Source organism: Pseudopodoces humilis, chromosome 18 (assembly GCF_049639895.1).
Source record: "Pseudopodoces humilis isolate 2021_Gansu_Grassland_sample_001 chromosome 18, ASM4963989v1, whole genome shotgun sequence".
In the NCBI taxonomy this organism is placed as follows: domain Eukaryota; kingdom Metazoa; phylum Chordata; class Aves; order Passeriformes; family Paridae; genus Pseudopodoces; species Pseudopodoces humilis.
This window is the reverse complement of record NC_142217.1, coordinates 8,916,922-8,939,740: the sequence shown is the minus strand read 5'-3', so window position 1 is coordinate 8,939,740 and position 22,819 is coordinate 8,916,922. Positions and strand designations below refer to the sequence as shown.

At 39.4% G+C, this 22,819-nt stretch overlaps 1 protein-coding gene across 3 annotated transcripts in view; it reads right to left on the bottom strand.

Moving 5' to 3' along the window:
* Positions 1-22,819, bottom strand: part of CPPED1 (calcineurin like phosphoesterase domain containing 1) — a 40,594-nt gene that overhangs the window by 10,054 nt on the left and 7,721 nt on the right. For all 3 annotated transcript variants that reach the window (XM_005522900.3, XM_088064385.1, XM_088064386.1), the window contains exons 2-3: positions 20,249-20,467; positions 5,454-5,876 (exon numbers count right to left, since the gene is read on the bottom strand). In XM_005522900.3, the coding sequence (XP_005522957.2) occupies positions 5,454-5,876; positions 20,249-20,467 (642 nt within the window). The remainder of the gene's footprint in view (positions 1-5,453; positions 5,877-20,248; positions 20,468-22,819) is intronic.

The following is a 22,819-nucleotide window of genomic DNA, read 5'->3' as shown; positions in this document are numbered from 1 at the left end:
ACTGCTGTGTGCTCTAAGGATCAAGAAGAAGCTTTAGCCCAGTGGATAAAACCAATTTCAAAAATTTATCCAAGTACAAATTTTACTTAATGTCCTTACAGACTACATGTATTTTGTACTTGCTGCTGAATTTCCAATTTTTTTTTTTTTTTTTAAATCTATGTCTATGTGTATCTCTGTGCAAGATTTGTATTACCATACCTGGGGAACTGTTCATACATAGAATATATCAAATGTGGTCACTCTACCTGGGCCCTAAGTGCATAATTGCAGCCTAGAAAGACGTTGATCTAAATCACTGAAGTAGAGAGTATTTAAATTATCTTAAATACTGACACATAAGTACTGAGATTACTCACTCAATGTATGGGCTTTGCCAAAATCAAGGTCTCAATGGCAGGAAGATGAAAATATTACTCCCCTGTCAACTCTGATTACACAACAAAGAAAATAATGAAACATAGCATATGTTGTCTGGTAAATTTTAGAAACAACAGCTTTCAACACTCCATGCTTTAATTTTGTGCTCAAATATATCTCAGCTGTGGATGTTCTGAGAGCTTCTTCCTCCTTTAACACTGTTCTTCTGTCACAACATTTCTAAGAGGAGAATGTAGATATATCACACTCTTTTAATGAGTAAAGGTGTTAGAAGTTACAGCACCTCCAGTCACAAATATAATGAAAAAATACACCATTTAATTAAGTTAGGTTGTTATTTTTGCTCCATGAGCATATTAAGTACTTTTAACCACATCTGAAAAACTGCTTCGAAGACACTTGGATGAATTTAAAACTTTTTAATTAAAAGAAGCTAGGAAATTTCCTTATATTTCTATCTCTGGTCTAGTTATTTTCTCTAGGATGCATCATCTCTCAGGTACGTAGACCACCTATTCTGAAACATGATTTTTTCCAACCCAGTTGTTGAAAAACCATCTATCAATTTAGGTTTTATTCAACAGAGCTCCTGAACAAGTTCAGACATTTGCTTTAGTTGATTTGTGCCATTAAGAAACATTTATTACTATATTGTATTAACTAATGTAAGTAATACTCAGTGTGCCAGTGATGGTTCTAAGGACAGAAAGTCTTTAGAAGGTTGTCTATAGCTCACCAAAAATACCCATACTTTTTAAGTCATAGAAAAAAAGTATATAATGTCCTAAGAAAATTTTACTGGAATGAGATATGCAAGAAAAAGTAGGTCTTCTATTACATAAACTGCCTAATTTGAAAACTTAATTTGCTGCTTATGTTTATCAAAGACACATGATTTGCAGGCCAGATTTTTGGCTATACCATTACTACTTCTTCCTTTTCCCTACAATACAATGAGGAAACTTATTTATAGCAGCACTGTAAAATCCTTAAAAGCTGAATATGCATTTCATGCAGTAGAGTTGAGTGACTCCAGCAGATCTTACAGATGAGAACATCAGGTCAGCTCTTTCACAGCTCTTGCACACAGGTTTTTTCTGTACTTAAAGTCTGCATGTAGAAGAGACAGAGCTTTGACAACTTAGGCTTAACTTGCAAAAGTTATACCAATATACCTTCAGAAAGGTATCTCTACTTGAATGCTAAACTCTGTTCTGAATTGAGTTGCTTTTCACTGGGACTGAAATCACATTTTCAAGGACAATAGCTGCTATAATGCCATTTGAAAAACACATGTTCTAGCAGGATTTCTTACATATGCAGCTTAGAAGTATGGTGTAACTTTGCACAGTAGTAATACATATTTACAAGTGCCAGATTTTCAATTATAAATATTTATCATAAGGACATGATTTTATCTTTAATTAGCCCAACTGCTAAGGACACTTCTAATGTGAGAATTGTAGTTCAGTGTTTCATACCAGATGTAGCCTCTACAGTTAGTCTTTTATCTCTGCTTGTAATGAGCAGACACTTACACCAAAACCACTGTATAATATGGGAGTGATTAGAAGAGAATAACTAGAGAAGATCTGGGCTTTGGAAGTAAAATAAGAATTTTCTGAAGTTGCATACCTCAGTTTAAATCACCTATAACCATATGATCAATATTACCATACTTTAAGTATCTGACTATTTCCTACACAATCCATATGAATTTCTTTGTTCTCATAAAGACCTGAATGACTAGATTATTGTTCATTTCCTGTACCTCTCTAATCTGCTGAGTTATGGCTCCATGTCTTCTAGAAAAGTATAAGCATGAGAACTGGGGTAATGCCAGGTTTGATCCTGGGTTATAAACAACTGAATTATGATGCCCATCTAATAATGCCAAACACCCTAAACCATGCGTATTACTGATATAATGACACAACAAACATGGTGACAGGTACTGAAACAGCAAGAGGGAGGGAGGGAGGAAGGGAGGGAGGGAGGGAGGAAGGGAGGGAGGAAGGGCAGAAGGAAGGGCGGAAGGAAGGGCAGAAGGAAGGGCGGAAGGAAGGGCGGAAGGAAGGGCGGAAGGAAGGGCGGAAGGAAGGGCGGAAGGAAGGGCAGAAGGCAGGAAGGGCGGAAGGAAGGGCGGAAGGGCGGAAGGAAGGGCGGAAGGGCGGAAGGAAGGAAGGGCGGAAGGGCGGAAGGAAGGAAGGAAGGAAGGAAGGAAGGAAGGAAGGGCGGAAGGAAGGGCGGAAGGAAGGGCGGAAGGGCGGAAGGAAGGGCGGAAGGAAGGGCGGAAGGGCGGAAGGAAGGGCGGAAGGAAGGGCGGAAGGAAGGGCGGAAGGGCGGAAGGAAGGGCGGAAGGAAGGGCGGAAGGAAGGAAGGGTGGAAGGAAGGAAGGGCGGAAGGAAGGGCGGAAGGAAGGGGGGAAGGAAGGGCGGAAGGAAGGGCGGAAGGAAGGGGGGAAGGAAGTGGCGGAAGGAAGGGCGGAAGGAAGGAAGTGGCGGAAGGAAGGAAGGGCGGAAGGAAGGGCGGAAGGAAGGGCGGAAGGAAGGGCGGAAGGAAGGGCGGAAGGAAGGGCGGAAGGAAGGAAGGAAGGGCGGAAGGAAGGAAGGGCGGAAGGAAGGAAGGGCGGAAGGGCGGAAGGGCGGAAGGGCGGAAGGGCGGAAGGAAGGAAGGGCGGAAGGAAGGGCGGAAGGAAGGAAGGGCGGAAGGAAGGGCGGAAGGAAGGGCGGAAGGAAGGAAGGAAGGAAGGAAGGAAGGAAGGAAGGAAGGAAGGAAGGAAGGAAGGAAGGAAGGAAGGAAGGAAGGAAGGAAGGAAGGAAGGAAGGAAGGAAGGAAGGAAGGAAGGAAGGAAGGGCGGAAGGGCGGAAGGAAGGGCGGAAGGAAGGGCGGAAGGAAGGGCGGAAGGAAGGAAGGGCGGAAGGAAGGAAGGCGGAAGGGCGGAAGGAAGGAAGGGCGGAAGGAAGGAAGGGCGGAAGGAAGGGAGGAAGGGAGGAAGGGCGGAAGGGAGGAAGGGACTGGTGACAGGTTGGGGGAGATGAATAGTGGCAGCCTGGTGATCTCCTAAAAAGGCAGACTTTCTTTTTCCAGAAGAAACAGTTGTCCCAAATTTTTAAATTAAGAAAAAGCAAATTATGTTGGGATTTCATTAGCAATATTCTGTGTTTTAATCCTCCAAGAATGCATGAAGTAAACTGGGTGAAAACCAATTTCACGTCTAATGATGTGCTGAACTTGCTTATTCTTTGGCAAAGCAGAGGTTCAGAAAGCAAGCAGTGTCCTTGCAGTTCTGTGCCACTACCCCACCATGCCAACAGCCTCTCTGCAACCCACTGCGACCTCTGTGGTTTCACAAAGGCTGCTCTTAAATGGAATAATAAAATGGAAACAGAACGCACCTGTTACTAAGGTAACTCTGAGCCAACTTTTGATTCAACTCATTTTTCTCAGCAGTCTGAGTTACTGAGCTGTCTGTTCTCTGTACTCATTTCATTAGCAGAATGTTTGATTACTGGCTTGCAAATGTTACCTATTGACTCAGTGTATAGTAATAAGCATGCCAAAGATCAGTGTTTAAATACACTCATTAAGGAACCAAACAACTTATTAGAGATGGGAATGAGGGACACAAAAAGAAATGATGGAGGGAACAGAAAGGTGGCACAGAAAGGAGTTTGGAAATTTCTTCCCTAGAGTTGTATTGCTCACTTCCCGTTTTGTTCCCTTCTGCCACCATTTGAAGCCTCCCCATCTTCTCATTAAGCCTCTAGGCATCCTTCTAAGAAACAGGACAAAGTAACAACAATGTTACAATGGTAATGTTTCTTTTATCTCTTGATGAATTATATTCGCAATTGTTAGTAAACCAACTGGATGACAGAAAATCCTAGAACAGAACTGCTTTGGCTCCCACATTAATGCCAGTTTCCTGGGATACACCCATGAACTAGGACGTGCTGCAGTCCATGGTACACAGGCAGCCACAGCTGCCCAGCTCTCCAAGAGCAACATTTCGCACTATATTAACACTGACACAAAAACAAAAAAAGATATGAGGTGTTCTCAGCGTGTCTCCTTATGGGGGAATAAAACCCCACTTGTAAATCTTGAATCTGCAAATATTCCAGTGCCCTGGAGAGCCCTCAGATAGCTGTGAATTTTGGCCCCACTGATTGGAAACAGTAGGAGATTGAGAGCTTGGAAATTAGGCTGAGTTGGATGAGGCCAGGCTTAACAATTAGATGGTAAATTAGGAACAAGATCATAAAAAATTTGCATTGTTCAGTAATCCAAATTATGTGCTCTCATAGATACAGAGAAAATGACATTCTGATGCAGTGATGGCAGGATGGCAGGAAATTTTGAGGGACTGGCACACTCCAGGAACATGAATGCAATTACCAGAAAACAATGGGAACAGCATGGAGGAGTAGCTGTGTACTGTGTCTGTCTCCATGGCGCTCAAGTGGCATCATACAAAGCTGAGGGATTAGGTACAATTACTCATTTAGCACGTGCTCCACCTGCCCTTCATCCCAGACATGGCCCCTATTAGAAATGGATGTGCAAAGGATTGATTTTAGCAGAGCAGGACTTGTTTTAACACTGAATAAATCTGGGGTGCATTACACTCTTCGTCTAAAATTGGCTCAGTGTGGGAGAAAGCAACCTCCAAGGTAATTGTGAATTCTGTTTCCATGTTTTATGTAAAACATAAATTCTGTATTTTTCTCCTATGGCAATACCTGATCTCCCCCTCTGTAGGCAGGAAAAACTCAGGTTGTCTTGTATCTGTCAGTACTTTCAAAATGGAACCCTTGCTATTTATGTCAAGGAACTTTTCATGTTTAGCTCCTTACTTTTCACTCAGAGTTTTAAATTTTGTTTGGTACTTTTTACTGGTGAGTAGATTCAGTTGATAATTTTGATCTATGGGAAACAATGAGGCGTAGAAGCTGCATTCAAAAATTCCTTGAAAACAGTATCATTTAAGTTAAATGTATTTTGTCTGGCAGCAGAGCCATTAACAATTTGAAACAAAAATTCAAGAGTAGGGAAGTTTGAGAAAATACCTGCTTTATGAAACTTTTCCATTATCTCCTGACGAACTGATTTATCCAAGTTGAAATAATTGTCATCTTCATCAGGTTTGCTCAGAAACAGAGGGATGTGCTGAAATACAATTATATGCTTGCATTTCTGGTTTGCAGCAGCAGCCAGCTGCTCATCGAGCCAGGCATCCTGGGCTTGCCTTAACTCAGGGCACTTGGAAGAATCACAATATAGCTGAGAATTCAACACAAGAAAGAAAACACCTCCAACCCAAAAGCTGAAGTAGTCATCTCCCCAGTTCTTGCAATAATCATCTATGGTCTCTCTTGTTGGAGTATTGCCAATATCATGATTCCCACTGACAAATACCAGTGGTATGTCCTGGTCAGTGTTTTTCAGAACATCCTTTAAATCTTGCTCTTGGTTTTTTTTCCATCGGGTTCCTAAAGAAAAAAAAAATACAAAACATTTGAGTGTTGATAGGTTTTTTTCCCCTCACCTTCATTGTTCACTTTTGTTTATGGAACTGTGCACAGTAAGAGAAATACTGTGCATTAGATGTGATCACAAAAACATATCCACTTTATCCCTGTACATCCACCCAGGCCTGTCCCTCCCTTACCAAGGCCTCAGCCATTTTCAGTAGATGGCCTGAAGGCAGGCTCTGGACAGGACACAGCAGAGATCACAGCAGTAGGTGATGCCATGGTCACTGCTTTGCACCAGGAGCTTCAGCTGATTCTTTTCATCTACAGACTGATGATGTGGTGAAAAAAATGCAGCAGCCTTGGATAGTATAACGGCACAAGGGTAAAAACCAGGTCAACTTCTGGCTTATATTTTATGGCTGTGCAATAAAACTAAGCGTTGTTGGGTTTGAGATTTTTTTCTTTTTCATTACAAGAACTATTTTAACAGTAAAAATTGAATCTGTGTCTTGTGGTGACTTATTTATATGATGAGTCTCTTTTAATAATAAGCATGCCATTAAATTTAAAATAAAATGTAGTTGTGTACTTTGCTAGTTTTCCCTGCATCCCTGACTTTGTATTAATATGCATTTCCATACAGGTACTCTTCTGCATGTCAGAAGTTTGTCCCTGCCTACAAAGATTTATCTTATTGATAGATTGATTTACAATCACTGAAAAAATTTAGAAAGGAAGTTTTAAAAGGGTAGTTCTTTTTTTCTAATGATGACAGAGGTTTTCCTATGTTTTCTAAAGACTAATCTTTAAATAGAGGCCACTGATATGATTATTATTAATTAAATGAACATGTATAAATTGATTTCGTCCTGCAATACATAACACACATCTAGCATGGGCCCATGTCACAAATAATAACTCCATTTTTAAACCAAAAAGTGTAACAGGATTTTTACAAAAACTCTGAATTCGGGTTTCTAACATACACTTGCATACAGGTCTACGCCAATCGATCATCATGTATTTTTAAATTTTGTTTTACTTTCCTAACTACACACATACCTTATAAGCAGAAATGCATAAATAGGTTCCTGTATTGCAACTGTGAAATAAAAGGGTTTTTTACAATTTCTTCACAATACTTATGATGAATATGTTGATAAACACTCACCCTTATTAACAAATATTTTGTTTTACATACTCTACAGTTACAGGCTTTAGTACCACCTTGTTGCTACTATCAGAATTCTACAGCTTTAGAAAAATTCTGAGAAAAAAAACATATTAGGTCTAAATTATGGTTAAATGTAAGGACATTGATATGAGGTGCATTAAGTCAAAACCACAACTCTCTTGGGTTTAACTGCTGCAGAGGGTAGAAGGTTATTGTAAGAAGATCTTTGAGTAACTTGACAAATACTGGGCATATGATATCCAGTGGAGTCTACAAAGTCATAGTGAAGAGCAGATTGCTTTTTGGGGTGTATTAATGGTCAGTTTAGGCTGTTCTTGCTAATCCCAGAAAAAAACCAGGGCAAATAACATCTATATTACTTGGAGACACTGGATTTTAAAAAATAAATCCAAAAGTTCAAATAAACCTGGCACACTGCTGTCTGCAGGATAAGGAACCTGGCTGAGAGCGCTGCTTTTACTGACACTTCCCATTATCCTATGGAAAGAATTGGACATTTCAAGCTCTAAATATGAAAATGTATGGGGGAGGAGGGTGGGGAAATGCGAGGGGGGAAGGCTCTGTTCAGATCCTTGTAAACACATTACACCATGTTAAACTCCACGCTATCACTCTGGGAAATTTAGCTAACAGTTGCAGAGTATAAAGACATTTATGCAAAAGTTACAGAAATAATTTGCAGAATTATGTATACCTCTTCCCAGTGGTGAAATTCAAGCTCTAGAGACTAACACTTAGATTAGATTTGTCGACAGCAGGGCACTGATTCCCTCATTTAATGAAATATTATTTCTATAGCAACAGAGAAACATATTCAGTGTTTATTGCAGAAAACAGATTACTCAAAATGGAAAACAAGATCTCCGCCCAAGAGACTAGGAAATCCTGCTAAGAAGAGACTGGTTTAGAACAACTGCATCTTGGTTTGACCTCTTCTTGGCAGAAGGTCAAAACAACTTCAAAAGAAGAGACTCTCACAGAGACAAAGGTGGGAAAAAGTGGAGCAATGTCTCAGGACCCGTTGGTGCAGTTCTGGAGAAAAAGGGCTGGAAATCCTACTGGCCCTGGGCTGCACTACCACAACACACAATGTGTGCCACAAGGAGCTCTCCTGAGGCACCTCCCCCTGCCTTTACATCTGACGTGAGTAACAGGTAAAGAAGACAAAGACAGTGATAAAGAAGGAAGCCACTGGAAAATTCAAGTGGTCCCTGCCACAGCATAAAAAAATATCCTTTTAATCTCTCTCAGGCACAGTGTTGCAATATCTAATTATTCCAATTTTTATGAAAAACATTTCTATTTGATGGACATGTATTTCTTTGGCTTAGAGAGAGCTTTGTTGTAGGTGAATAGGGAAATAATATTGTGCCAAAGGGCAATACAAAAAAAAAATTATTTGTGAAGTGCCAGGGTAGATGTAACTGAAATAAATTTCTGTGATGTTTATCCTGGCATCATGTGCAGTGACATTTTTAAATCTCGGGCCACAATTTTCTGTCTTTATGTTAGGTTGTGTAAATAAAGTCTTGCCCTGAGATAAATGGCTTCACAAATTAATAGCCCATAAAGGACAGCTTGGCTTTTAAGAAAAACATGAAAGTGAGAACTGTTGCTGGTGCAGTTGTGTGCAGTTTTCCACAGCTACCCAGTCTATCATTTTTGAAAGCTGAGCGATGTGAACAGGAGCATGAAGGTGCAATGTCACCGTGCCTGTTGTTTTCTGTTGTGTATCCATTTGCCTCAACAGCTCCAGTGTTCTGTCCTGCACTGCTTAAAGGAACCAAAACAACCAGCCTTCTTCACACACTGAAAGAGCAGATTTCAATACAGTACTTTAACAGCATTTTTGCTGGAGCTGTCTTCAGTCAGCAGAATTACAGATTATTCTGCCAAAGAAATAATCCTTTAGCTACTAATCCTTAGTTACAGTTTCCTTTGGTACTCTACAGAAGGCTGCACCACTCTAAGATTGGATTTGGTTTCGTTTTTCTATGGCACCAGCTATTAAAAACAACCGAAAGCATTGTTTCCCTCCAAGCTCTATCTGCAATACTGATGGCAATTTTTGTGTAACACAATCCTTCCCATGCAGTAATCTCCACCAACACTGTAACTTTTCCTCCAGATGTATTCCAAATGAAAAATTATTGATTAATTAACAATAGCACCAGTTTTTCTACTGATATGAATCAGGAGGGGGAAAGGGGAAGGGGGGGTTACCATGGCATTATGAGGTGGTACCCCCAGGCATTCCTGGCTTGGTGTTAGAAGTCTAAGTACTTCCCCCAAGGCAGGAGAAGCATTTAGCTCATACATCTTCAAATAATTTAACAACAGGTAAAAATGTGGCACAATTATTTCCTGGATTTCTCATTACTGGGTCTCAGTATTTTAACGTATCTTAAGGTGTCCCAAACTTAGAGGAGCTGCAAATACATTGTTTTTTAATGGAAAACACAAATTTTCAGTTTGAAGAAAAAAAAAAAGAAAAATTAAGTTTTATGCCAGCAACACTCTTGAAAGGCCCTCATATGACAACTGCAATCTGTTTAACTTTTAACCCAAGAGACTGACTATCAAAGAACAAGTAAGAGCTACGCTGCAGACAAAAATACTATACAAAATATCAAATAGAAATAGCACCTACATTTGATAAAAGCAAAATAGAAAATGTCAAAACACCACCAATGAAAACAAGATTTAGAAGAACACTGGGCCCATTCCTTCTGTAATTTATGATGATACCAGAAGTATCTAACATCAAAGGACAACTAATTACTGTTGAAAACAATCACATGACTGTTAAAAACAACAGACAGATTTGTGTATTTTCCTGGGCCTTACAGTGCATCACAATTGCTTAAATCAAAGAATCTAACTATTCCGAGCACTTCCTCTTCTTGAGACATTTGTTATGCTTCATGTATTTTCATGACTCTCTGCAGTTGCCCCACTCCTCCATTTAGGGGACCTCCCCTAGCAATATTCCCTAAATTCCTAGGGAGGAGGGGAGCTCTTTTTTTTTAGCTGCACTGGAGGAAATGTAACTGCTACCTCCACCTCTGTGGGAAAGCAGCCTCCTCCTGTCAAACCAGGACTGCCTTTCATCTCTGCTCTTGTCTTGGATATCTGGTTGTTGGCTCCAGATTAAAAGGGCTACAAGCAAGATCCTACATCATCCCCGTCTGCTGACTCCTCCCCAGGGACAGCCCCACCGGTGCCCCTGTCACTTGGAAGACATCACAGGTCCAAACCCAATGGTATCATCAACACCACATTGTACCAGGCTCCTACAGCAATTGCATGATTGCTATGCACTAACATAAACAAAAATATGAGCTCTGATCTTGCCACTTCCAAAACATCAACCCACAGCACCCCTTCAGAGCACTGACGCAAATGGAGCTTCCCCACCCCAGAGCTCTGTTCCTCACTGTGCTGCCTTTTCCCTTCCCCATCTCATCAATATGGGTGACTCCTCCTGACTGCCAGGGCCAGACTCTTCCCTCTACTCAGCTGTTTACAGTTGATCATCCCATAAAAGTAGTGATTCTCTCGTGGGCCATGAGCGGAATGAAACACTATGGTCTCCACATTGTTTTTTGTCCTAGGATGGTAGAAAAATGTGATAATGGATAGGGCACTGCATAGAAAGGAAAGACCTCTCTGGCCACCCAGTTCAGTCTTACTGATGGTCTTCATTGTTTTTTCCTTTAAACTTAAAAGTTTCCCCTCTTGTGTCCGGTGTAATGTACTAATGCAACACACTGTGTCATTACATGCAAGAATAAACTGATCCATTTTAATAAACCCATTATGGTCATATTCTGAAATAGGTGTTTTACTTTAGTCTGTGCTGTAATAGCTAAAATGTCTCTTCTTTAGACATATATATTTCTAATCTTCAAATAGCCTGAAGACAATTTTATGATGAACAAGAAATTATGCCATTAAAAATAATGTAAAAACATGATATATTCATTCCTGAACAAACTGACTGACTACTCAGTCTAACTTACAAAAAACCTCATTTCATTAGTTCCAGTGAAAAGCAGAATCTGGAGTACTCATTTGTCTACAACTGTAAGTGACTTTTCTGGTACATTCAAAACAAGTAATAATCTGGTCTGAGACTCAAAAAGTGATCACACAAAAATTTCTCTACACGAAAACACAAATTAATTTTATTATATAACTTTGGGCATTAAAACAAGAAGAAATTGTAACTGTAGTTTAAGTTAATAATGAACAATTATTACATTAAAGCAATGACAAAATCCCCAACTGAACAAGGAAGCCTATTAGGGGATCAACTGCTCCTGGTTTCAGTGTATGACATTATATTTAATGACTGCAAATGCTGACATTTTTCGGAGTGCCAACCACACAGGTGCCCACTTAACAACCTAGCTCATGGCATTTACTGCTCCATGTTCTGCTGTGAAAATAAGTATTATCCTTCACTTAAGCTCAACTCTGCTCTTATCCTTACTCATCTCCCAGCAACGCAGAGCTGTCACAGCAAGCACAGGCCACCACTGCCTTTGGGTCTCTGCTTCAGATTAAATCATCACAAACAGGAAAAAATACCTCAATGCTACAATACCAAAACCAAACTTAATTTAAAAAAACATCATACAAAGATCTAGTACTTGTACTAGATTTTTAGTACTGTTTCTAGTACTTGTATTATAAAACATAATATCTGAGAAAACTGTGTAACTAATTACACCTCCAAGATTTTAATAGTTAGAGATATTGATCTGCCAGTCGGATTTCTAAATTCAACTGTAGACTAGACTAGAGAACAAGGTCTATAATACAAATAAATATATACTTGCTGAAGATGAAACATTTGCTTCTGACAGCCCAGTGATGTCTCTGCAATACGAGCCTGTTGGACCTGTGTTGAGATATCTGATGCTTCCCTACTCTGGGCTGATTAGAGCAAATTTAATTTCACAGTAAGCTGTTTGAGGCTTTGAACGCTCCATTAGGTTTTACTAGAATCAGATAATTACTACAAAATGTTTATTTTTTCAACTGCAGTGGCCTTTCTTTAAACAGCTGTTATTATTAGATATTTGACAAATAATACGCTACTTACCCAAATTCTTAGCCATTATTAATTAACACTGGCGTAAGAGTTTGGAGAAGTAAATAGCCAAGAATAATTCTGGTTTGGATTCCATCCTACCAAGAATATCAGAGTTAGGTTACAACAGCAGAAGAAACAGATGCAGTGAGCTTATTTAGATTAAGCTACCTTGTGGTCAGGAAATTAGGTCACACCTGAATACTGCCCTATTGATCAGGCAGTGACATATTAATAGAAATGTTACCTTGCACTCTAACAAACACAACCTTTATTTACCCTTTACCCTGATTCAACATAAACATTTTAAAGCCTCTGCTTCTGCCTTGCACCTAAAAAGTCAATCTGTGTCTTTTCTACTTCATGCTCTATTACAATTCTCCACTGAACAAAGATTCCAGAATTGGGATTTAGCTGACAATTCTGCTGAAACTGCAAGTGACACTGGAATACAGCTGCCTCCTCCCCAGCTGTGCCACACTGCTGGGAGTTAAAAAAATACACAAACTTGCTTTTGTTAGTCAACCAAGCAGCCGGTCCAAATGGCAAAAAAAGCAAATATAGTAAAGGTGAAATGCTTACAGCCATTTTTAAAAGTAGAACCGTATTTTAAGAAACTATTTTTTAACCTGCTCATATGCCCGTTACATGGAAAAATCAAACATCAGCATTCATGCTCCTGCCTTCTGGACAAGAAAGGCATTTTTTTAAAAATTATTATATTTTTAGTTAAAATTAAAACCTGACAAAATATCTCCTTATAGACATGCCTCACATAAGGACTAGCTGTGCAGCCTAATTTTATCTGGCCAATTTTTTCTTTTAAAAAAATTAATTATCCTTTGTTTTAACAAAATTGGTTATTTAATGGTAGTTTAAAAGCAGTAATAAATGCAGTTCACAGATATTTTGCTTTGTGGAATGTCTTACCAGATCACTGTATATAGCATTAAGAACTTGAATTGGACTTGACATTTCTCTGTAATTTATTCAGTTCACAAATGTATAAATGGCAGCTTGTGCATTTGCATGCAGATTTCAGCATTACATTCCTATCTCATCCTATGTGCAAAACCCACCAGCAGCAGATCTCCAGCTCCCAACACCTCAGTGCCTGCAGTGTGACCATGCCAGTCCCGCGTGACGCAATAAAGCACGAGTGCAGCACCCACCTTGCCAAGGACAGCTCAGCTGGCTGCAAAGCAGCTGCAAACCTACAGCTCTCCACAGCAAACAGATGGGCAGTACTTCCTAACAAGGAAGAACACACATGGGAAAATGACTGTGGACTTTATCAAGTGTGATAAAACTGGGCATTTCCTCAACGTTCCTGTATAGTGGATCCCAGATCAAAAAACAGGTAGGACTCTCTGGGACGTACCAACTTCACCTCTTACACGAACAAAGTATTCACTGACCTCTCCTGACCAGCCCAAGATGGTGTTTTAAGTAGGAGGATTCAGAACATTCACAAATGGGTTTTAAACAATAATGCTTCGTCTAGAAACATTTGCTATGGTGTGTGCTTCCTGAGTTTAGAAAATTAAGCAAATTAAAGAGGTTTTTTTTAGAGTTACCCTGTGAAGTGTTTGCAGTTATATGCTGCAGCCTGTGTCTCAAGATTTATTGTCTATAAAAACTACACTTTTGGAGGGAATCATGTTAAGGTACTCCATACTTAACACAAACAAGAACCAAATATTTTGGACCATGGCAGTTGCACATCTAATTAGACATGTGAAAGAAGCTCAAGCTAATCCAGTTGTGATTCTCCCGGGAGAGAGAATGCCTTCAAATGCTACAGTGATTATAAACAGAAATGAAGCCATACCGCTGTCTGGCCACCAGAACCATCAACTCTGATGTTCCTCAGCTCTGTAGCTTGTCTATTCTGAATGTAAATAACTTCATTCTGCTCTGCGGACGTGTCAGAGCTGATAAAAGGGACTAATTGTATAAAAGCCAGTATGCCCATCTCATCTCATATTCTGATCGTCAAATTGTCAAGCAGGAGTCAAATGGAGAAGTATTGATTTGAAAAATTGTCACTTAATTGCTGTCTAAATATGAACTCAGAATCCCAACATTTGGCACATGTTTTTAAAATCTTGTTGCACATCATTGCCTGTTTTATTATAAGAAGAAACACTGCATGTGAGACAGGACAGCGTATATAATTTTGAGGAGACACGCAGCCAGCAGTTTTGTTTTTCACATAAAGAACATACTGTTGCCCAAAATTGTAATTAGCTGAACTGAGCTGATGTGCCTTATTGAGGCTCTATGGAGGAGTTAAGAGCATTAGCAGAACGTGCGAATTCTTGGGGAAAACGCAAACCAGTGATGCACATATGCATACACACACAGATGCACAGATCACAGCACGCAGGCAGGGGGAGCTGACTGGCACTGGAGAATGTCCCTGAAGAGCTGGGGCCCTGGAAGCACCAGCAGGACAGCCACACATCCTGGCTGTAGGCAGGGGCCCACAATGCTTGAAGGAGAGAAAGCAGGGAGAGAGACAGAGGAAGGACACCGGGGCAGGGAGAGCGCTTGCATCTCCTGCAGTCCCACAGTGATGTCAGTGACAACTCTTTCCCAAATTCATGACTGCTTTTTACAGAATGACAGACGTCGAAGGTAAAGTCTGTACCTTTCACCAGCGCAACCTGCTGCACCTCTGGGCCCCTCCCCGACTGCTTTTTCCCCTTATGACACAAAGTAATCTTCTGGCAGCTCTCAAGGCTGCAGTGCCTCAATAACCACGAACACATCAGCAATGAGCTGTGTACAGTTTGGGCACCTCTGTTTTCAGCTTGTCTATTGTCAGGGCCTTTTCTGTCACCTCCTGTTTAAACTATTCACAGTAACAACACATGCCTGGGCTCACAGCCTGAAACACATATATAGATGGCACAGTAAAAACATGAAAATATGTAACAGACACAGTCCTGGAAGATCTTATAATCCAAGTATGGCCCAGCAAAGAGGATGAGAGACACAGCAAGCACACCAAGGGCCACTAAGAAAACATGACTAAATATTGTTACTGCAGCTCTGTAAAGCTGATTATTTCAATCAGATATTTTAGCTTGTTCCACCTAGAAAAGATACATTTATAAAAGCACAAATAGTGAAACATGTTATAAGTAATTATTTGAAAACCCTTAATTAAACAATTTAATAATATTAAACAAATAATATATAATATTAAACAAAGGTAGAAAAAAATAGAAGAATGTCACTGCTTGGGCTTAATTGACAGAAAAGGCTGGTGTGAGATTATAGAGCATGCATGACCTGAGTAGGGAATGTGTATATATTATACCTTCATATTAACTAAAAGAATTAGTACAAGTGTTCACAGTGTATTTGAAGTGCCATAATAGTCAATTCCAGTGATTTTTATTTCTAGTAATTAAAATATACACAAATGAATTTAAAACGGCAAGCATAAACATTACTTGCTCACTGATCTATTATCACACTGCTAACAGATCGAGCTTAATCAAGTTCCATCAGTTTTTTTGTGATTCTACACATTATTAGATAAGTCTCATTTCATTTAGTCTCTAAATAGCTACATTTTATTACAGTCAGAGCTAAGTAAGTTTGCAAAAGACTTGCTGTCTTGTTCTTTAACCTGTTTAGCCAGAACAATTACTGAAAAAAAATTAAACACCTGGACTAAATATATCCCATGAGTAACTTTCCTGACTAGAACACTATCAAGTTACTGATAGCAGTAGCATCATTAAAAAAAAAGCAGTTAAACAATTTCCTTGGAAGGAATTTGGCCACTTAAAAATAGTTGCTGGATTCTCAGCTTCACAGTCAGTGTTTCTCAGTGGCTTCAGCAGGGTGACCTTGGCTGCTAACAGCTGAATTCTCTGCTGCTGTAACAAAAGGTGTTGAAATGCTGACGCTGTTTCCTGGACACCAATCTACACTAAAGGTATGGGATGGAGAAGGAAGCACAATCCCCATGTTAAACTGAAACAGGAAGGACAGGTAAAAAAGGTGGGGGAGTTTGCCCCATGTTTGGAGGGCACTATTCTATGGAACAGACACCAGCCTCATTGAACTTGAGTTCAGGGATCAGGGAAGAACTCAAGACACTAAAGGTGGGATTTTCCTACAGACTACCCAAAAAGGGCAAAATAATGGATTAAGTCTCCTAGGAGTAACTTGAAAAAGTCTCTAGCTTGTCCTGGCTCTCATGGGATACTGAGCTCCCTGACACCTGCTGACAGCAATCCAGGAGATCTGGGACCCAGGAGGCAATCTGGGACAATCCCTTGACACAGGCCAACCAGGGCCTGGCTCTCCTGGTCCTACTACTCACAAACACAGGAGTGCTGGGGACATGCTAATCCTGGCAGCCTTGGCTGTAGCAGCCTCCAAGCTGGGGCAGGAAAGGCAGAGAGCACATCTGGACAGCAGACTGGCTTATTCAGGGATCAGCTACAAGATCCTATGTAAGGCTGTTCTGAAAGCAAGAGTTTGAGAGGGTTGACAAGTATTCAAAGACAAGCTCCTACAAACACAAGAATGATCCTTCTGGATACTGAGGGATGGAATGGGGAGAGAGAAGAATGTACGCTATAAGGAGAATGATGTGGCTAAATGAGGAACTCATGCCTGAGAACCAATGAAAAAAGAATATAAAAGGGAGTTGGAACCAAAGACATACTTGAAAGGAAGAATACTGAAAAAGTACCTGGGTATGCAGGGCTGCTGTCAGGAAAAGTGCTCTGAGGGCTGCAACTAGCAGAGAGCAGCAAAAGCTTCTACTGCTACTTTAGCAATAAAACAATAAAGAAAATACAGCCCACTGCTGTGTGAGGCAATGACAAGTGACAGTTACTCAGAGCTCCTTTTGCCTCCCTGCACTGAAATGCTCTCCCAGAGCTAAAGGAGCACAGGAAACACCAGGGATGGAAGCAGCAGCTCACAGAAAGTTTCAAGCCAGGCGATCCCCATGGGACTGACAGGATGAATCCAAGAGTACTGAGAGCGCTGGGTGATGTCACTGTGAGGCACTGCTCTATAATCATCAAAGGGCTGTGGAGCTGGGATGTTGCATTCTGGATGACTGGAGAACAAGATGGGTGAGGAACTGGCTGTTGGACTGGAGCAGGACTATTGGGCTTGGGGTGTATTGGTAATGGAACAATATGGGAAGTTTTCCTAAAACCAAACAGAAGGTTCCAACTTTATATGAGAACAGTAACATTTTTAGAAATAAATTTCCAGAGTTTTAGAAAAATGTAGTCAAATAAACACATAATCTGAGCAGCAATATTTTATAGATTACCATTTTTGTCATACTAAATTACATTATACTTAATGCACACAAATGCCTTCATTAGGAAGTCCTTCATCGTCATGGTGTGTCCAAGTGTAAGCACTGAGCTCACAGAAATTATATTCAGTACATAGTTGCACTATAAGGTATCACTTAAAATTCTTGATGTGATTGTACCACAATATTAGTGTTACCAAGAATAGATATCCTATTCTTGATTATGTAATCAAGAAAAACTTCTGGAAATAATATTCAGAGTACAAACTACTTTTAATCAGCAGCTAAATATCAAGATATGATTACTTCGTTGCTCTAATGACATCTGTAATGGATTCCAAGTGCTGTGCCTGATTGCTTCCCAGCTGATCAGGATTCTGTTCATCACTTCGAGCTGTTGGAATTCTGAGATTTCTTGGAGTTCCTCTGCAAAAGCCTTCAACACTGGTTCAGCTAAATGGCTGCAATGCATGCTTTAAAACAGTCCATCAAAAACTTTACCCTTATTACTCCATGACAAAATGTTTTAAGAGGAGAGGAAGATCTGTATTGCCCACTTGTTTTTTACTGACAGGCACTCAATAAAAAGCTGTATTATCTCCCTGTCCTTTCATGCAACTAGCCCAAGACTGCTAATCCACGGGTATCTGCACCACAGTCACTGTTATTTCTGTCATCAGTTTAGACAGAAGGACAGAGGGCAGTAAAATTATACTTTTATGTACAACTTAATGGTTAAATTGTACTTATATGTTTATCAACACATGGCAGAGCAAGCATTTGTATAAACACAAAGGCAATAATGAAGTAATTGTTCCAGCTGAATATTCTACAATTCCTTTTAATAGTGCACTTCCTTAACCACTTTATATAACTACATGATAATGCAAGCTTGAAAACTATTAACATAATTTCAATCACCAAGGAATTATTAGAGAAATTAAAATATGGTGGCTCAAGTGAGGTAATCACAGAATCACTGAATCATTTAGCTTGGAAAAGACCCTTAAGTTTACTGAGTAATGAACTGCTCTTCCTTGCAATTTCTTGGAAATTGCACAAGGCAGCTTCAAATATTTATACAAGGCACAGCACATCCATCACACAATGCAGGTGATCTCACCAGTACAATCCACTCAGTTTCTTTCACGTCTGTTAGCAAAATGAATAATGCTAATGTTTTGCAAAGCCCTGACAGGTTTGTATTTAAAACATAACCAAGTCTGAGACATACACTGGCAAAAGGGACAATAATGACTATGGAGAACCACTGCTAGGAAAAAAAACCCCAATCAAACCCAATACAATAAGTACCACAAATAATACTTACTGTATCCAGCCATTCAGTGCTCAGTGGAAGTCAGAAGACTGCTGGCTCTAGTTCACACAAACTCTACCAACAGAGAAGCCCTTGTTGTTTCAAGTCAAAAGAGACAAAAGTACTCAGAACTTTGCACTGTTTTATGAGTATTTGAGAAAAATCCAGGTAAAAAGAAACTAACTTAGCCTCCAGGATTATTTAAATTTTTTTAAGTGAAAGATCCTTTTCAACAGGATGTGTAACACTCATCATTTGTCCTGACTTTTTTTCCTCTTACAAGGGATACTAAAACAAAAATATTTGGAACACCTACACAAATTAGAAGTCCTAATCAAAACATTTATTAGAAATCTGCTATTGGAAGATGATTCCAAAATTAATGGAAGCACGTAAGCCAATAAAACTGCATTGTGGCATACTTTGTGATCAAGCTATTGAGGTGTTACACAGTAGATTCAACCAAGCTTAAATCTGTTGGTTTTGACACTTTCCCACTCTTTCAGCAAAACTGCGTCCTGATCAAAAGAAAGTCTATAAATACTGTCAATCAATTTGACAGCTAAAGTCTTAAAATTAACACTGTGGGACACTGAAGGAATTAGTGAAAGGTCTCCAATGTGTTTGAAGCCCTGCTGCGTGAGCAAGGGCTGGGAAGCAGCTCCTCAGGTGCAGGTGGAGTGTGAAGCAGAGTGGAACACAAGGCACAGGATGTTTGCAGGCTCCCTGGGTGGACTGCAGTGCTGGCAGTGACAGAGACAGGGCTTTCTGCAGCTCTGCTGCTTATCAGGGCTAAAAAATGTGAAGCACTGTGCTTACATCTGATTTCCAGACCACTCCTCAGCAACTAACACCACTTTTAATTTCACTTCTAAGAAAAGTACTTCTCTTTCTTGTAATTCATCTTTCTGGTAGTTTGTTGTTCTTCCTCTCAGTGTACAAAGGAACACACTGCACTCAAGAGTCCCGCAGCCACAGGACAGAGTTGCTTGAGCTTGAACTTACTGACCTTTAGCATTTTAAAAACTTAAGTATTTTAATTTATTAAGCACTAGAAATCTAAAGAATTCTCTGAGCCTTATTCACATTAGGTACTCAAAATGACATATCTATTTTTTGCCATTTTCTTGGCGTTAGTTTCCCCCTAGATAGAGCCCCTCTTTGTCATCTCAAAGCAATCTGTTTAGAAGACCTTTATTTCAAAGAAAATTTCCTACTGAAAACAATTAATTAATGAAAGCAGCCTTCAGATGAATGCTACAGGAAGCCAGATGAAGAAATCAGAATAATATCTCAAGAATCATCTACAAATCATAGTTTTTTTCCTGCAAAAACACCAAAACAGGACCTAATACTAATGATACTTATGAAAGACTATTTTGAAGTCATTAAATTAGCCTTATTGCCAATCTGAAATATATATAAAAAAAATTGATTTACTATCTCCATTCTACATTTTTAATTGCCTTACCTGGCATTCCATGGACAAGGTCTCCACACAGCACAAAGAACTTGGGTTTAGGGTTTAGTTTGTTAACAGCCTGCACTGCTTGCTCTGCTAATTTAATTTCTTCTTCCCATTCATCATCTCCATTGTTAGTGTCTCCATGTGTCCACGCTTTCATCAGTCCAAACTGAGGATCTGCTCCTTGGATGAAGTAGAAAGGCCCCTTCCATTGGTACTCAGCATCTAAGAAGAAAAAGGAGGAAAAAAACCACCCAGTAGAGACTAAAAGAGAATGAAAGCTTCCACACATCATTAAATTGATTGTTCTTCACCTCAGTAGGTTGACACCGCTTTAACGCAAGTACAGAATTCTGTACTCATTCATATAGGACAAATACAAAGGGAGAAGTACAAATTTTTCCTCTAACATGTAGTTGTAATAAATGAAAGTATATTAATCTAATTATACCACATAGTAATTACAGACTGATTAGAGGAGAAATATGTGAAGAATTCAGCAAATAGTGCTGGAAATTACGAGACTACAACACAGCACAAGTGTGTAACATTAGATTTCAGCTGACTCTTTTAAGATTCCAATTATTGCTTCTTTAATTAACAAGTTAAAACATACACAAGTTTCACATTTTATGGTTCTAGTAGACTTTTTCTTAAATTATTAAGGACTTAGATGTTTTTTGTTCTCATAGCTTTACAGTAAAGTTGGATGTAGCACATTCTTTGCAGTCAGAACTGAAGCTACTCAGCAGGACCAAGGCCACCAAACACTAAACCTAGCAACATCAGAATCATCAGCAACTATCCAAAAAAAAATCCAAATGTACTGCTGCCACAATTGCTCCCAAGACCTACAACACAAAGGTGAGCACTCAGAAACAAATTTCCATTGATAGAGTCAATGTAGGCAGAGGATAGGACAGAATCTGTACTGGTACCATTTTTTGTATACTTCTTTCTCAGTATTGTAATACCAAGTACAACAAATAAAGGGTGATATATATGACTACAAGCCCATTTGGCAGAAAGAAATCTCAACACTGGGAAAATAAAACAAGTTGGCTACAAATTTAAAACAAAAATGGGTAGCCTACACTTGTCTCAAGCTGGAATTGAAGTATAAACACAAATACACTGTGGTTTCTCCAGCTGTCTATATGCATTCATTTGCAACCTGAATATTTTAATTTTGACAGCTCTATTTGACTTAATACATTTACTGCTGTTGGAGGTTTTTAAACAGCATTTAAACTGTTAAAAACTCACTGACTACTACTGATCTATAGCTGAATCTAAAAAGAAAAGATAAAAATGATTTAAAATTAAAACACAATCCATAAATATACTCTCATATCATGTCAGTCTGATCTGAAATTCATTTTGAGGCAAAACTAGTCTTCTAGTAACAGTAGAGAAGTAGCATGTCCAAGACATGGATGTACTTTTGATTTCCTTCCACAAGCTCTAGAACTGAAGCTTCACACTTTTCAAGAAGGGGAGTGTGTCTCTTTCAAACAAGGTTAGAAAACAGAACTCAGAATTCATCTCTTGCACCATGGATATGGATAGGCTGGAGTGAGGGATGAGGAATGTTGGCAACTCCCAGAAGCTGCTTGTAATTGTCATCTGTTGCTATGGTATCAGATCATTTTGCCAAATGAAAGCTTCGGCACTTTAGTTAAACTAACATTTAATTTCTAAACAAAATTATTTATATACTAGCACTGACTTACTCTAAATAATAATCATGTATTTTAAAGACAATTCTAGCCACTCATTGGCTTTTAATTCTGAAATAAAATTTAGTCTTCAAGTTATGCAACTGTTCAGAGAAGTGAAAGGATCCATCTATCCATGAGTTTGCAGTAGAAGCCTTATGGAACCAGTTGAATGCCATAAAGTAATTTAGGTTTTTATTTTATGACTTGCATGAAAAAATACAATTGCCATAAAAGCAGCTTACATGATGCAGTAAAGGCACTGTTCGTGCAGAGATATCAACTTACAGTTTTTATAGGCGGAAAGCTATAGCAAAAGTCAGTTAAGGAAGCTTGCATCAGAAACCCTTTACAACCTCTACAAAACAATAAAAAATGAAAAAAGGGAATGTCTGAAACAGGAACTTGGTTTGGAGAAGTATCACAATTTATTCATTAAGTGGAGAAAAAAAAGATCAAACCTTTGAACAATATGGCAGGACTACTAATACCAGTCCCTCTTCCAGCAGCTTGACAGACAGTACTAATAAATCAAGGCTAGGCAAAATCTACTTGTTTGTATTTTTTATTCTGAAGCCAGTATTTTTACCATAGTAGCCTAAGTAAAATATAGTTACATTTATTTATTTTTACAGAGACTAAGAAAAAGAGCTAGCATTTGTTTTTTAAAGACTGTGTTTCAAGTATGGACAGACTGTGTTATCCTTTCAGAGCCCCAGCAATGGTGGGTGGTAGCCACAGACAGCTGGAGCACCTGGAGCAGTCCTGGCTGGGTGGCCCAGGCAGCAGGGCTGGCTCAAGTCCCAAGGAACAGGGAGCTCTGGATAGAACACTTGAACATACACAAGGAAGCAGACAA